This window comes from Psammomys obesus, unplaced genomic scaffold (assembly GCF_907164565.1).
Source record: "Psammomys obesus unplaced genomic scaffold, mPsaObe1.curated_primary_1811, whole genome shotgun sequence".
NCBI classification, from domain to species: Eukaryota; Metazoa; Chordata; class Mammalia; order Rodentia; family Muridae; genus Psammomys; species Psammomys obesus.
The window spans coordinates 3,723,902-3,740,873 of NW_026596125.1; the positions used below are offsets into that span (position 1 = coordinate 3,723,902).

Genomic DNA, 16,972 nt, shown 5'->3' on the forward strand with positions numbered 1-16,972 from the left:
GTCACAGGGAGTAGTGGGGTCCTGAGATGGGGGTCACAGGGAATAGTGGGCTCCTGAGACGAGGCCACAGGGAGTAGTGGGGTCCTGAGACGGGGTCACAGGGAGTAGTGGGGTCCTGAGACGGGGTCACAGGGAGTAGTGGGCTCCTGAGACGGGGTCACAGGGAGTAGTGGGGTCCTGAGACGGGGCCACGGAGTAGTGGGGTCCTGAGACGGGGCCACAGGGATTAGTGGGGTCCTGAGACGGGGCCACAGGGAGTAGTGGGGTCCTGAGATGGGGTCAGAGCAAACATTGTGGCTCTGATACTGAGTCAGAGCATCTCTTGGTCTTTTAGCTCCAGAGTCTCAAGACTTCATGAGTTCAGATGATTCATGTTTGTGTTCATTGAGTGTGAGGTACCTAAGGAACATTTATGTCTGAACTTCCATGGGTGGGACTTTTGGAAATGTGTATTTTAAAGTCAGAGATGTCCATGCTAGGGTTGGAGGTTGGGGGAACTAGTGTGATTATGAAGCTTTTTCACTGACATTGTTAGTATCTCTTCAATAGGTAGAATGAACACATGGTTCCAGTATTAAGGAATAGGTGACAGGTGGCCCTGGGCTGTAAGATCTTAAGTGACTTGTGTGCACAGACTTAGAAAGCAACAGTGGAAATACTTGCAAGCACCAAATTAGATGCAGACACAGCAGTGTAGTGGCTCAAAGATGGATGGTTACGAAGCAAAGAATGTGCAGCTGTCACCTGGAACTCCAGAACATTTTGAACACTGCCACGAGGAAACTCCGAATTCCTCGGCAGTCATCTCGCGTTATCCCATCTCCCTGTCAGTTTCTCTCATCTGGGATCTGCCTGTTCTGGACCTTTCTTATAAGGAAATTATGCAATAGTCTTGTATGTCTGACTCTTAGAGAATGTTTGCTAGGTAACCCATGTTATGGTACACACCAGCACCCCACGAGCTTTGGTGGCCGGTAACTTTCCATTGAATGACAGCTCCACAGCTCCTTTATTCAGTATCAGTGGGTTCTAGGCTGTTATGGATAGTAGTGCTGTGAATATTCATGAACACTTTCTTACATAAGTTTTTAGGTCTCTTTGCTATAAATCTAGGAGTGCAAATGCTAGGTCCAGCGTCATTTCACAAATTTAAAATACTACAATTCAAATACTCATTTCCATTTTGCCTAATACACATTAAAACATACAGGAAGTGCATTGGGATGGTCATTCATGGGCTCGGGGTAGGGATGGGATTGGATATGAGGATGAACAGGACTAATTAGAAAAAAAAGAGGGCTTTGCTATGGCATTGGACCATGAGCTCAAAGACATAATTAATTTAACCTCTACAAAGTTAAACACGAAAACCAAGGCTGGCATGTTAGTACACACCTTTAATTTCAGCGCTTGGGAGGCAAAGACAGGTGCATCTCTGTGAATTTGAGGCCAGCCTGACCTACATGGCGACTCTCAGGCCAACTGTAGTTATATAGTGAGACCTTGTTTGAAACAAACAAAGGAATTAAAAAAATGAAACAGAACACCCAAAGAACAACACTCCCCGCCCCCTTTATTTTGAAGATAAAACTGAACTTTCCCACTGCCCAAGGCTGTCACAGGAAATATGAAAGCTTCTTGAATAGTTTTAGACAAGGTCATAAAATAGGTCTCATGATGATCTTTTTTAGTTGAAGGAATTTTTTTTTCTGCTTATGAAAATAGTACATTTCCATTGTAGAGAATATGAAAATACAGAGGTCCAAATCAGAAAACGGCATCCACTGTAAATAAACTCACCTGCCCTGTGTCAGTTGCTTCTCCCATTGCTGTTCCAAAATGCCTGAAAGAAACAACTGAAGAGGAAGGGTTACTTTGGCTTGCATTTTGAGGGGACGCGGTCCGTCATGGTGGGGAAGGTATGGCAGGAGCGGAGTGTGAGGCAGCGTGAGGCGGTGGCCACATTGCATCTGTTGTCAGGAGGTGCAGAGAGAAGGCGGGTACTTGGCTTCCAGGACCCCAACCCATGGCACTGTCCCCACGTTCAGGGTGCGTCCGCTGTCTTCCATTAACCCTTTTGGGAGATGACCTCACAGACACACAGGGCCTTGCTACCTAACTCAGATTGTCTTTGAATTGTGATCCTCCTGCCTCAGCTACATGAGTGCTGGGATTACAGGAGTCCGTGAGGATAAAAGGCCATTATAAAGGGCGGTCAGAGAAACAGCTTCTGGATATACACTCCACGCTCTCTGAAAAAGGAACAGAAACTCTTTTTTCTCTTGATGTTGCATCACAGGAAGAAGCTGCCAAGATCCTGCTGGCTGAGTTCAACCTGGGCTGTGACGTGCAGCACACGGAGCATGTGTACAGGGTTTACGTCACCACCTTTCTGGGCTTTGGAGGCAATTTTGCCCGGCAGCGCTACGAAGAGCTTGTGCTGAATGAAACACTTACCAAAAACAGGTAAAATTTTATTTATTTATTGATTCACTTTACATTCTGATCGTAGGCCTTCCTTCTCTCCTTCCATTCCCATCCTCCCTCCCTCTTTTCCTTATCCCCACCTCCCCGACTCCTCAGACAAGAGGAGCCTTCCCGCTGCCAACTCACACCAGCATTCAGGAACCTACATTTCTAAAGTACAATGTCACCAGGTTGCAGACATTAGGAAGAAACAGTGATATCTTGGCTATGATGAATAAGTCTGTTTCTTCCTTTCCAGGACCCTGTTCTGCATTCTGCCCTTTAGTAGAAATGCTGGCAGAAATGCCCATCTTTTGTCATCTTTTTCTGTATTGACAGCCACACCTGATGACATGAGATGTGTGCGGTAGGAAAAATGAATTAGGTCCCCTCATGTGAAAGTTAGGTTTGCTTGTGTGCATTAAACCTAACAAGTATATTAAGTTAAAATTGCCTTTAAAATAGTATCTCAAGTTTTGAATAGCCAGTTTTCATCCAGAACTGCAAAGATCACTGATTTCTTTTTCTTTTTTTCTTTTGGTTTTTCAAGACAGGGTTTTTCTGTGTAGCCTTGGCTGTCCTGGAACTCACTCTGTAGACAAGGCTAGCCTCGAACTCACCTGCCTCTGCCTCCCAAGTGCTAGGATTAAAGGCGTGCACCACCACCACCGGCACTGATTTCTTTAAAAAGGCTTGTTTTTATTTTTATTTATGTATTCATGTGTATTTGAATGTAGATAGGTACCTGCAGACATCAGAAGGTATTGGATCCCCAGGACCTGGAGATATAGTTGGTTGTAGGCTCTTGGGTGGGTGCTGGGAACTTATTTTGTGTCCTCTTCAAAAGCAGGAAGGGCTCTAAACAGTGAGCCTCTCACCATCCCCGAGATCACTGATTTTTCATTTGAATACCTTCAGGCCATAGTCAGTAGCTATGAAGTAACTGTTTTGATTAAAGTTATTTATCATTGTGCATATTGAAGAAAATACAATAAACAGCATTTCTTTTCTACCAGAAAATCATCTGCTTCCATTGGGTAAGCAATGAAACGAACTTTAAGAGGCTCTGGCGTGTCCCACTGAAATAACCTGTCTTATATTTAGGGAGTGTTGAAGAAAATACTGTCTCATCAGTCTTTCCAGGTATTTAAGCCTCCATCGCTAAGAGTTCACAGAGCCGCGGGGGACAAGGGCCCCAACTCTCCCTAGTGTTTGCGTTAGTCCGCACTGGGCCTCGCTGCCCCTCCTGGTGCTGCCGTGTCTGGAGAACCCTGGCCCCCAAAGCTCCACATCAGTCCTTTCCTTCAGCATCTGCTGTGCTTCCCTCCAGAGGTCCTGTGCTTTCTTTCCCGACTGCATCCATTTCCCATGCCTTGCTACTCTCCAGCCAAGCTCTGAGGTTGCCTACTCGTGAGTTAGGTCGAAGTCTGGCTCCCGTAGCTGCCAATCTAGACAGCCCTATCCTGGGATGGTTCTCTTCATGAGTTTTCCTTGTAGTTAGTGACGTGTCTTTAGCATAGACTCCGTGTATTCCGGAGTATCTTGTTGCATTGCCCATTCTCATGTCCTCCTTCAGTTCCTGTCATGGTGCATCTTCATGACACGAGTCCACTCGTTCACATCTGCCTATTTATGAACTGATAATGAACTACTAATGCTGTTTCCAGTGGCTTCCATGTGATTTCCAATCTTGGCGGGATCTGCATATCAATCTCCTTCATAATGAGAAGGCGATGGCTAGACAAGAATAGACTTGAGAAGTAGAACTGTGAGAGGCCATGAAAGGAATCAAGTCCTGCCCCCTTCTCCCTCCTGGAGGCTGAGGGGTTTGTGGTTCAATCCCTGGAGCGGACGTTCTGCCTGCTCTGTCCCAGAACCACTCACTCAGCTGGGCTGTGGCACCGCCGTGGCTTCCTCTTCAGGAAGCCCTCCCCCCTGAGCCCTTCCCACTTTGTCTCTTCCCATTTGTGTGTGTGTGCATTTTTCTGTGTATATGGGGTGTGTATGTGGGTGTGTGTGTTGAGATGTGTGAATGTGGGCATGTGTTTGTCATAGGACACGTGAGGCCTTGGGTGGTGTATGGTGAAAATGTTTGGTTTCTTTGAAAACACAGAAATGTTATATGAATGTGTTTTTGTTTTAATCCCGGATGTGGGATATCAGGCTGCTTCAGATTGCCCATAGCAGCTGACTATGATTTGTTTAGCGCTCTAGCAGGGTTGAGGTTCTGCCAGCTGAGGATAGTTTATGTTTGGAATTCTGGGGCTTCTTCAGACAGTATAAATGCCAGAGACCTGGAGTCGGCTGCTCTGCCCGTTGCTCTTTGCTCCTGCCGCTGTTGCTGGTTGCTGGATTGCTGGAATTCTGGTTGGAGATCCTTGACAACAAAGATAAAATTTGCCCCAAGGAACTCAGTGCCCGTAATCAGCAAGAAGTGATGCTGTCGGCGCCCTCCCTCCCCTCTAACCTCCTCTCTCTCCCACCTGGAACTGGGGAGTTAGGGATAGGGGAGGTGTAGGGAGGTGGGTAAAAGAACCCAATAAATAGCCCAAAGCCCAGGTACAGTAGTATATGTGGTTTGTGTGTGTGTGCATGTGGACATATGTGTGTATATATGTATACATGTTGGTATGTGTGAATGCTGGCATGTGTTTGTCATGGGACACTTGAGGTCTTGGGTGGTGTATGTGGTACATGTTTGTGTGTGTGTATGTATTTGTATACATGTTCATATGTGTGAATGCAGCATGTGTTTGTCATGGGACTCTTGAGTCCTCCCCTTCGCCTTGTTTGAGGTCAGAGTCTCCGTTGTCACTGCTCTAGAGGCATTGGGACCTGGGAGAAGGAAGCTGATGAATGAGGCGACTGAGGTCTCATGCCGTACCCACCTTTATTCAGAGCCTCAGACGATTTCTACTCTGAGGAATAAGAAGGGTCACACGAGTAAGGTGGTCATGAGTTCAGGCTGTACACAGTCACAGGGACAAGCCACATGTGACAAACGTGTTTCCACAGAGTCAGTTAAAGCATTAAGCATTTGGGTGAATAACAGGAGTAAGCAATAATGAATAATCTGAAGTAAAGCTCATGCCTATCTCCCACACCTGGGAGGAACAGGAAAACGTTCTGAGACCAGTTCTGCGGTTTGAAGAAACTGAAGTCTTGTTTTCTCAGAGTGTTCTCACACACACTCAGAAGTCTCCTCACACGGCTCCATTCCTGTCCCATGTGCCAACAGCCCACTACTGTGCACACAGGCTAGCTGACCCATTAGCTTCAGGGATTTTTCTTTCTGCTTCCCGCCTCCCTGTAAGGCGCTGGGATTAGTCACTCGCCACCTCACCTGGCTATTCCATGTGTTCTTCGGACTTAGACTCACTCACGCTTGAGCACCGAGTGCTGTATCCACTGAGCCACCTCTCCAGCCTTTAGTTGGGTGTTAAACAGGAGTGAACTCCTTGCACTTCTCAGAGGCCTGTGGGAATGAAGGTCAGAGGGAGAAGAGCAGATTCACGGCTCCTGCTCGACTCTGCACCAGGAAATACATGTTGATGACAGGGTTGTGTAACATCCATCCCTGGTGCATACATTTCTCTTTTTCCAAACTTAATATGCTCAAATATGCGTGTGTTGCTGCATCGTAATAATATCCTGCTCAGTCCCTGCCGCTCGGCGCCGTGAAGTGCTTCCTGGTTCTTAGGAGAGCTCGGGCTCCGCACTCTCACGCTCGGTCTGCTTTTGTCACTGTGACAGATTGCTGGGCCAGAAGACAGGCCTGAGTGCTGACAATCCATTCCTGGACCCGTGCCTGCCTGTGGGACTCACGGACGTTTTGGAGAGGAACAGCCAGGCCCTGCATGTCCGGGGAAAGGGAGACTGGGCCACTTGTAGGGCAATGCTGAGCCCCCTGCTGGCCCGTTCCAACACCAGCCAGGCCTCACTGAATGGCATTTACCAGTCGCCAATCGACTTCAACAACAGCGAGTTCTATGGCTTCTCGGAGTTTTTTTACTGCACAGAGGATGTGCTGCGCATTGGTGGCCGCTACCACGGGCCAACATTCGCCAAGGCTGCTCAGGTAACTCACTAATCATCAACGTGGCTCAGACCGGCAGCTGCCATCCACTGGATGCCTGCCTTTGTGCTAGGCAGTATGCAGAGGCCTTTGCAGGCAGGACCTCATTTGGTTCTTTACAAGAGCCTGTGAGCCTCCTCATTTTATAGAGGAGAAAGTGAACTCAGAGGTTAAGGGACCATCTCTGCTAAGCTGCCTTCCGATGAGTGTGTTTAGGTTTCCTTGGATGTGTTATCACCGGGTTGTGAAATTGGTCTAATCGTGAATAGTTAGCTTTTCTTCCAGCTTCCCTGACGATTATGGCTCAGAAGTGTCATCTCATATATATCCCCCTTGGCTAGGTGTCTGACTTGTAATGTGCTCTTGGTGAACAGGTCTGGTTTTCTTCTCTTTGCTTGGACTATTTAGAGGCCAGAGTCGGGGCTGGAGAGATGGCTATGTGACTGAGCAATTGTTGCTCTTCCAGAGGACCAGAGTTTAGTTCCCGGGGTCCATTACAACAAGCTTCTGTAAAGATTCAGCACCAGGGGTCTGATACCATTTTCTGATCTCCTTGGGTACTCACACATGTGTGGCACACACATGTACTCCCCTCAAAAACAATTAAAAAGAAAGCTTAAAAAAAGAGGCCAGGATGGTATGGGTCCTTGATAGAAGCTGTTGCCAACCCCCATGATGGTGGAGATACATTTTTTAAGTGAAAGAGTAAGCATTCACTTTGCACATATATAGAACTTAAACATCTTACAGGCACAGATCTTTAGTTACCGCACAGCTAAATGTTTGACCAGCTCCCTGTGCCTCCCGCCTTAGTTTAGAGGCTGTGTTAATCAAGTTTGTTGTTGTCTCTCAGTTTATTTTTTGGTTTAGTTATTGTTTTTGAGATAGAGTCTCACTATGTTGATCTGGCTAGCCTGGAATTTGCTATATAGACCAGGCTGGTCTCCCTACCTCTGCCTCTCAAGAGCTGGGATGAAAGGCATGTGTCATCACGCCTGGTTTGTAGTCAACTGAAAAAAAAAAGTCATTGTAACTTGCAATGTTAGACTTATAAAAAGATGAAAAGTTTATTTTGTCTCACTTTGTAGGTTCCAGTTCACAATAAACTGGCCCCTTTGCTTTGGGAAGATCATGGTGGAAATGCGTGGCTGAGCCAAACCGTTTACCTCATGAGCTGGTCACAGAGAGTGCAGAGGGAGCTGGGGCCTGTAATGCCCTTTAAAGGGCATCCCCAGTGATCTCACTAGTCCCCACTTAAGGACTCTGTCCCACCATCTCGCAGCAGTACCACACAGGGGCCCAAGCCTCTAGAAATGAGTCATCTCTTTGACTTGTCTAATTTTGTGATCTGCCTGAGAGACAGAGATGGAAAGAATCTCTCCTCCTGTGTTTCCTATGCTTTCCTTTCTTTTTCCAGCTCCTAAGGCTCTCTTGGGGTGGACTTCCGACAGAGCGGTATCTGAAGTTTCTGCTGCCCCATCCCCAGAGGCAGTCTGGGGACTACTGGGGCGCTCCTGCTTCATGTTGCTCCGTCTCCAGCCCCACGCACCCCTTCTTTCTTTTCTCCCAGAGCCCAGGGCTCCCTGACTGGCCTGGCTTGGGTCTTTTTCTTGTCACAAAGATTCTTCAGATTCTGTTGTGTTGAACAGCAAAGGGCACAAGGGGTTACTTAGCTGAGTTGCTAGTGACGCAGTAAGTTGTCCGAGTTAAGGAGGTCGTTCCCCTGACTTTTTAAGATGCTGACTTAATGTGGTCCTCCCACCTTCCCTAGATACCCTATCCACAATTACCACCCTCCTCATCGTACGCATTTCCTGCTTTATTTTCCACTGAACAGTGTGCCGTCTTGAATACTCTGTGATGCCCATGTGTTTATTCTCTTTATCAGTAGACTGTAGGCCTCACAGGGACAGGATTTTTTTTTCCCTCACTGCTTCATCCTCTGGCACACAGTAGATGGCATCTGGTAGTCAGCAAACCTTCCTTTTCTGAACACCCCCCCTCCCCAAATCTTTGAGAGAGGTAACCGCCAGACAGGCTGATTCTCCTTTCCTGTGAGTTTTCCACAGAGTGGAATTTGGAACTAGCTCTCTGGCTCTTGTGTTTCTCTTACTCCTAACCTTCGGGCTCTAGAGGAGGCACGGCATCCTGTTCAGTGGTCCCGTGTGCCATTCATCTTCCTCGGTGAGACAGCAGCTCCCGAGGAACGAGGAACAGAGCAGCCATGCCGGTGGGAAGCTGGAGAACTTGCCGTGATTTAGTGTTGCACTGTGTCTGTGCTTATTCAGGATTACTGTGGCATGGCTTGGTCGGTGCTAGCGCAGAGATTCAAGAACGGCCTCTTTTCTTCACATGCAGATGAGCATCGGCTCAAGTAAGTAAATTTCTTTTCTGCTTTGGATGTGGTCTTAAAACATGGCTCATGATGGAGAATCATTGAACAGTACAGAATGGAGAATGAGGTTATTTCAGATAGTGGCTTTCTGGAGGATTGGGACTAAACAGTGAGCCCATTTCTGTGTCAGGAAACCAGTAGCAAAGAACACGCCCTGCGAGTGATACAGCATCAACAGTAATGACCTTTTCTATTTTAGAGAAAATTAGCCAAAAAGTAGAAAGAAAAATGTCAACTATTACCTAGTTTCAACAACTGTCAGCGTTTTGTCAAGGATTCATAATCCTCCCATTTTTAAATGTTTAGTTTGAAAAATTCTAAGGTGCCAGGCATAATGGCTCACACCTTTCATCCCAGCAGAGGCAGATGTATCTCTTGAGTTTGAGGCCAGCCTGGTCTACAGAGTGAGTTCCAGAACAGCAGAAAAGACAAATTCAAAGACCAAACAAACATAACCTAGCTCATGGCACCCCTGTGCCGGTGTCACCCCGCTCGTGCCGGTCGTGGGTCGTGTTTCCATTTATGCGAATCACAGGTATTGCACAAACAGTCATGGTTTTTCAGGGTGTTCTCTGAAGAAATCAGAACAGGAGGAAACCACAGCCACCGCCTCAAATTTGGCTCCCCCTAGAGGTGAGACGGTAAAGACACTTACTGGCCTTCCTTCTCACCACACAGGTATCAGTGTTTTAAGTCAGCTTGGATGTACCAAGTCCTGCACGAGGGGTTCCACTTCCCCTACGACTACCCGAACCTGCAGACAGCACAGCTTGTGTACGACCGAGAGGTGCAGTGGACGCTGGGAGCCATTCTGTATAAAACCCGATTCCTGCCACTCAGGTAAAGTCACGCTGACCTTGACCTCAGAGGGTGTTAAGTTGATGAGTCGGAATAGATTTCTCCAGTGCCCAGCTCTACCCTTCCACCGTCCACACACTCCTACTGTTCCTTCCGTCTGAGCCGCTGTTCCAGTCAGGCCTGCTGAAACAGAAAGTTGCTCTGAATCCCTTCCTCGTCTTTTGCCATTTCAGAAAGCCAGCTTTGTTTGCTCTCCAACAGGTCAGTCTTTAGGACTGGGTTCACACGGAACATTTCTAGGAGACCACGGATGACCTAAAATGTCAGTCTTCAGTTAGTCTGGGAGTAACAGGGAGTTGAAGGAGACTGTCTAGTAATACCATCTTTCCTAGTGGGTAGAATCATTCCAGATGTGTTATTGACCTGGCCCAGTTTGGGGCAGTCTAGCATTAGGACCTGACATGGTTTTAGCATGGGAACTATCATCCAGCTGTGAGACCCATGCCTTGCCACTGTGTCCTGTAAGACATTTGGAACAGGTTTTAGGCCCTCTTTGCTAGAAAAAGGTTCAGATAAAATAAGTACTTTAACTCAGCTGTGCCTTTTCCTCTAAACTCTCTTAGCAGGAAGCAGGCAGGGGACGTAGGGGAAGCGGGCTGTGTGACGTGGTGTAGAACCAGAGCGTGTGCACAGCTGAAGTGCTGACGCTGCCACACAGAGCTGCTATCTGTCCCAGCATTTGCCAGTTCCCATTTGTCCAGAGAAGTCAGAAATCCACATTGTATATGAAAGCTTTCCATTCGAAGATTCATATCTTTTAAAAACACTGTAAAGCCGGGAAGTGGTGGCATGAGGCTTTAATCCCAGCATTCAAGAGGCAGAGGCAGGAAGATCTCTGTGAGTTCGACGTCAGCCTGGTTTACAAAGCGAGTTCCAGGGCAGCCAGAATGATTACACAGAGAAAACCTGTCTCAAAAAAAAAAACCCAAAAAACAAAAAAAAAAAAACAAAAAAAAAACAAAACCCAAAAACAACAGCAACAAAACATTGCAGGTCATACAGATAAAATTAATCTAGAGCTGGGTATGGTGGCACACGCCTTTGATCCTAGCACTCAGGAGGACAGAGGCAGATGGATTGCTGTGAGCCAGCCTGCTCTACAAAGCCAGTCCAGGGCAGCCAAGGCTATGCAGAGAAGCCCTGCCTCAAAGAACAAAACAAAACAAAACAAAGTGGATCTAGTGGCTGGAAGATGTAGGTGCTCTTTGTTTTTATAATGCTGTTTTTCCAGGTTATAATACAACTGGTCAGGCCACAACTGCCTTCGTGTCTATACATGATAGATCCTAAGCAATGCTTTAACTATTTTTTTTTAAGATCTAGACACGTTCAATTTGTCCTGTTTGGATTCAAGGGACACTCTGCTGTATTTACAAAGTATATTTTAAGATTTATGTTACAGGTGACCGGTTTTGTCTTTCTGTTAATTTTTTTTAAACCAGTTTCGAAGGCCTTTTGATTTTGTCCCTACATTCTGCAGCATCTAAGGCCATGGGACGCCTCCCATAGACCAGGGCATCCCTTTGGTCCAGATGTTCTTACGCTTAATTGGTGGGTCCGGCTGGTTTCGTGGGGTGAACGAGGATGGGCCCTTCCAATCGCAGCACGTTTCATCCTGAAACCAACAGCTCTCTCCACTCCCCTAGGGACCTTCGGCAGGGAGGCATCCGGCAGGCCCATGGCAGCTGGTTCCGTCTCTCCTTTGTCTACAACCACTATCTCTTCTTCGCTTGTACCGTGGTGGTGCTGCTGGCCATCATCCTGTACCTTCTGCGAATCCACAGAATTCACCGCCGGGAAACTCGCGCCTCAGCTCCGCTGGACCTGCTGTGGATCGAACGAGCGGTGCCGATGATTGGGGTGCAGGTGGGGCCGTGAGGCCCTGAGGCCGGACCGGGTTGGAGAAACTCCAGTTCTTAGGCCTGCTGCTGCTTCCTGAACTCCTCCGCTGCCCTGAACTGGCCTCAAATGCCGCTTTGGCCTGGGAATTTCTACTTTTTCACTTTAATTTCTTTTTTTTTTCGGTGCCCAGGACGGGACCTCTTCTCAGAAGCCGTAATTGAATCTGCAAGGATCTAAATGGCGAGAGGCCGGTGCTCTCACAGGGGACTTAGCTCAAATGAAGCATGCTTCTCCTTTATCTCAGAAATATGGTATGTTTCTGGGATGTAGCGTTTTTCCTCCCCTTGCTGAAGCGAGTTTTCAATTGGGCAACCGGAAGCGTGGTTGAAACCAGCTTGTACTGACTGATAAAGAGCCAGAGCCATTCCAGCAAGGGCGTTGTCCCTGCTTTCTCTGTAACAGAGAGAGTCTTCTGTGGGGATCCACAGCCTTGAATAGGGACCCAAGATCTCGGAGGTTCAGTGGACCAGGATTTCAAGGCAACCAAAATGATACAACTTCTTGCTTACTTGACAAGCCATTGTGGGTGGGGTCGAAAATCCCGGGCAGTGGTGCTGACTGAGAGGTTATCTAGATCTGAGCGGCTAGAGCCCCTTTTAAATGAATGCCTTCTTGAAGATCTGACAGTATTTTATCTGGTACTTGGTCGGGCCAGTATAGAGAACATCGCCATCTCTGTGCCTCACAGACTGCTTGGGCATCAGTGCTGCCTCTCGAGCCGTAAGTGTGCTCACAGAACGGAGAGACTGTGAGGGGAACCGGGGGCCTGGGTTCGCCCATCTTCAGTTTACTGTCTCACAGGCATAGTAATGTGCAGAAGACTCAAAGCCACTTCCCTCATTTCACTGCTGAGCTCTTACATGTATTTTGGGAAGGGATGTATCTGTTTTGTTTTTAAAAATAGCGTCAGGAAAGTGGGCAAAGGCAATACAATCAAAGTTCTTTCTTTTTTTTTTTTTTTTTTTTTGGACACAGGATCTATGTATCCCTGGCTGTCCTGGAACCTGCTATGTATGTATGTATGGTATCCATGTAGACCAGGCCTGCCTCTGCCTCAGGAGTGTTAGGATTAAAGGCCTGAGCCACCATGCCTGGCTTGAAGTCAAAAGTTATTACCTATTTTTGGAATGCTTTACAGATAGTAAATTCTAAAGTAGATAAATCTGCCGTGGAGCAACCTGGCCACTTTCTGGATGTCTGAAGGAATAGCTCTTCCACTGTGGGAAGAGGAAAGCCATATGCGCCATGTTCTCACCCGCTGCCTCTCAGAAAGCGGCTTCTCTGCAGCCAGCCTTTGAGCTGCACACGGTCAGTGTTCAGTAACTCCTCCCTGCCCCAAGAGCTCTTTACTTTCTGAAGAAAACTGTGAGGGGCCTGCCTGGGATTGCTCTCAGGGTTGAAGTAGCAGCTTGATTTCTTCTTTTGGGAGAGTTAAGGCAGGTCTCATGAGCCCAGTTTTCCAGGTAGCCAAGGCTAGCCTCGAACTCCTGATCTTCCTGCCTCCATCTCTTCGAAAGGCTGAGTTTGAAAGAATGTACCACCAGGCCTGGCTCATTTTCTTCTTATTTTGCCAAAGCCTTTTATTTCTAGGGTTAGAATAGAGAAGAAAAAAAAAAGTCTAAAGCATAAAAGTGGATTTTCTAGAAAATAAATTCCATACTGGGAACAGAAAAAAATAAAATGCTTTATGAAATAGAGAAAAAAATTAAGATGGCCCTTGGGATAAGCCAAGGTGAAGATACTGTACTGACTCTTGTTAGGCAAGTTCTGAATGATTTCCTTCTTCCTCTTTTTTTTTTTTTTGAGGCAGGGTCTCACTGTGTAACCCAGGCTGGCCTGGTACTCAGTGATCCTCCTGCCTCAGCCTTCTGAGTGCTGTGATTGTAGGCTACATCACCACATGTGCACATCAGAGAAGTGTACATCCAGCAACGATTCTTCTACATTGACATCTTTACTTTTCACTAAACTGTGTCATGGACAGTTCTTCTCAGTGTTAAAAGACTTCCCAACTGTCTCCCTTCTCTATGAAAGGATATAATGTTTATATCCTGTGAGTGAGCCTTTGCTTTTTTTTTTTTTTTTTTTTTTTTTTTTTTTTTTTTTTTTTTTTTTTTAATGCTACTTTAAGATGACAAAAATGTTCTTGCTAGCCATTTGCCTCCTCAGGGAACTTTTCATTTCATCATGGTTTCTATATGCCCGTCTTGGTGTTGTTCAGAATAGAAGTTCCTCAGTGGGTAACAGTGTGCAAATTTGTGTGCTCAGATGAACCGGTTAACTAGCCCAGATTTGAAGCTGTCATTAATGACCTTGCTCTTGGTCCTGATGGTACTAGTAGCTACCATTTGTCAAGCACTTACCTTGTACCACTCTTAAGAACTTTATATGTGTTCTTTGTGTATTATTTAATCTTTATGGCAGCCTTTTGGAATGATAGCCCTACAATCTTTTTGTAGTTGAAAAACAAATCTCAGGATGCTTATCTTTATCATTTCTCAATATAAATATATTTCTTAATTTATTTTAATTAGTCTTTAAGTTTTTGTTTGGTGCATTATATCCTGTGTACCGTTTTAATATTATGGGGTTCAGACTTACTTTTATTATCATAAGACATCCCAGCGTTCCACAGGTTAAGAACAGAAAGGGACACTTTGTTGTGGTTGAGGGGGACTGAGCATTTCCATCTTGACTGGTCGCTGGACACTTCCTCACTCCCATTGGGTAGGCTTCAGATGGAATTTCATTAACCAAGTCTTCAGTGCATCCTTTTTAGTATCTTTTTTTTTCTTTCACAGTTAAGCAATTGGCTTACCTTTGCATGATTTTTTCTTAACCATAACATTCCAATAATAAAAATCTGAATGAAGGTTCAGATGCCCAATAGAGATATCTACCTCATTATACAAGTTGGTGGTGATTCTTGGGAAGTTTCTAGACTGGGATGTGTATGCGACTTCATTTTAGTTGTGCCAGGAATTAAGTAGGAGGAGCAGTGGCTTCGAGTAGCAGTAGTCTTTTAATTTGGTCTCTTAGTTGATGCTTAGCCTCAGTCTTGCTGCCAAGCTCATGAAGATTTTGTTGGTATCATAAAAATTAGTATGTTCTAAAATGAGGAATCAAAACCAAGTTTTGGTACCTTGGACTAACAATACAGAATAACAAATATTTTTGGGAACAATGATTGCATCTGATATCAAATTCATTTAGGTGATGTTCTGTATTGAGCATGGCTCTGTCTTTGGCCTCCATTACTTCCTTAACTTGCCTCTGATCTAACTGGAAAAGTTATTGCACCCGGCTTGGGTTCCTGTCGACCCTGGGGTTTGTTTCTGTGGGCAGCTTGTTAGGGCTCTATTTTAAGCCGGCTTTGTCTTGTTTTTTATCCCAGTAGGCTGTCACTGAAATGAATGTTTCACATATTCCCGTTGCCCTAGTGTTTCATTATTTTTGTTTGTTGATACTATTATAGAGGGACAGGAGCCAGCAGACCATTTTGCTTTTTGAAAATCTGAGCCCCCTTTTATATTGAAAAATGGAATTATTGCTCACACTACAAGGGCTTCCATGTTTTTTCAAATGTGAGCAAATCGTTGCTTCTATTTTTTCTTGTAAGAACCAGAATTGAAAATGTTGTGATGTTTAGTCACGCGTGTGTGACTTTGGAACAAACTTGAAGATGTGTCTACTCCCAAGGTGCTCCCTAAAGCAAGACAGCTGATGGATGAGCCACCCCAAGTGCCCGCTAGGCTGCGCACTCTATTGTGTCCCTGTCCATTCACTGTACGGAAGCACCTGAGATCTTTTATATAGAGAAAGGGTTGTTTGAGTCACAGCTTTACAGGCTCAACTCAATCGTCAGGTGTCCCTTTTGCTTTGAGCCTGTGATGACGTGTGCATTGCAGCAGGCAAGTATAGCTCAGCTCATGACCCGGATACAAGAGGATGGATTTGGGAGTCTCACATATCCTCCGGTGACCTAAAGACCTATGAAGCTATGCAAGGGTCCCGCCATCCCAATGTCAGCATGGGGACCAAGCCTTTAGCACACGAGCTCTTGGAGAACATTCCACATCTAAACTACAGAACAACTTGAGGGCAGTCCTGGACAGAATAGAAGTTCTGTCCAGAAGCAGCCCACCCACGGAGCCATTCCCTGAGTTTGGCTCCACTGGTCATGAAACTTACTAGCTTCTCAAGTCCGTCTCTGCCAGCAGGATCCCGAGTACCGTGACTGCTGGTACACCTGGTTCAAGTTCTCCTTCCACACTTTCCATGTAGTTGAAGCTCTAAAGTATGCCACGTCTCCTCCATGATTTCTGCCACCAGTGTGGTCTCTGTGTCCTCTGTGATTTCTGCCCCCAGTGTGGTCTCTGCATCCTCTGTGATTTCTGCCCCCAGTGTGGTCTCTGAGTCCTCTGTGATTTCTGCTACCAGTGTGGTCTCTGCCGTGCATGCCTTCAGCATCTGTCCACTGTGATCCACAGCCAAGTGTTCACACGTTAAGGACAAAGGCTGCTGACCACCCCGCTGCAGGTGGCTGAGACACAAGCTGCTGTGCTGCCCTGCTTCTTCGGACGGCCCTGCTTCGGGTAGCTACAAGGCTGCACTTTGGCGGCTTCACATTAAGTAAGAATGTTGTCAGCCAGGTGGCAGAAAAGAGAATTTTATGGAATTCTTAAATTTCATGGAATCATTAAAATTCTGATAAACATGAAGTTCTAGTAAATGAGCAATGTGCTGGGGTGACGATGCAGTTACCCAGATGTGGAGGCATAGCTCTGCGTTACATACGCCTATATATAACCCAGGACCAGAAAGAGGGCCGCAGGTAAACTGGTATTCTAAAATCGTGCTTATCCCAGTTGGTCTTTGGTGGGAAGTAGTAGCCCTGCCACAGCAGAGGTATATCTCAGTGTAGGTTAAAGACAAACATGTGGGCCAGCACCACAGCTCTGCAGGTTGAAGCACTTGCCACACATCTGACAATCAGAGTTTCACCCCAGAACCCACACAGAGATGCAGGGAGAGAGCCGACTCACAGGACTTGTTGCCTGGTCTCTGCAAGCACACGCATGTACAGTGCATACCCTGTCATATACATGCACACACAGTAAGTTTTAAAAAGGTTAAATGATGTCATAAGAGTTATGGCCTAATCAATCACCTGAGGCTGGCAAAAGAAAAAAAATTAAATCCTGGGTTAGCTGATTGAAAATACATGTTTTAATTACCTTTATATTTAAAAGCAATTGACAACTGTTGACAGACTG

At 46.2% G+C, this 16,972-nt stretch overlaps 1 protein-coding gene across 1 annotated transcript in view; it reads left to right on the forward strand.

The window, feature by feature from the left end:
- The window catches only part of Entpd7 (ectonucleoside triphosphate diphosphohydrolase 7), a 40,086-nt gene extending 26,291 nt beyond the window's left edge, over positions 1-13,795 (forward strand). Inside the window, exons 9-13 of the mRNA XM_055591493.1 lie at positions 2,300-2,466; positions 6,220-6,544; positions 8,830-8,915; positions 9,615-9,776; positions 11,441-13,795. Coding sequence (XP_055447468.1) covers positions 2,300-2,466; positions 6,220-6,544; positions 8,830-8,915; positions 9,615-9,776; positions 11,441-11,672 — 972 coding nt within the window. The 3' untranslated portion in view covers positions 11,673-13,795. The remainder of the gene's footprint in view (positions 1-2,299; positions 2,467-6,219; positions 6,545-8,829; positions 8,916-9,614; positions 9,777-11,440) is intronic.
- Positions 13,796-16,972: the final 3,177 nt, after the last annotated feature.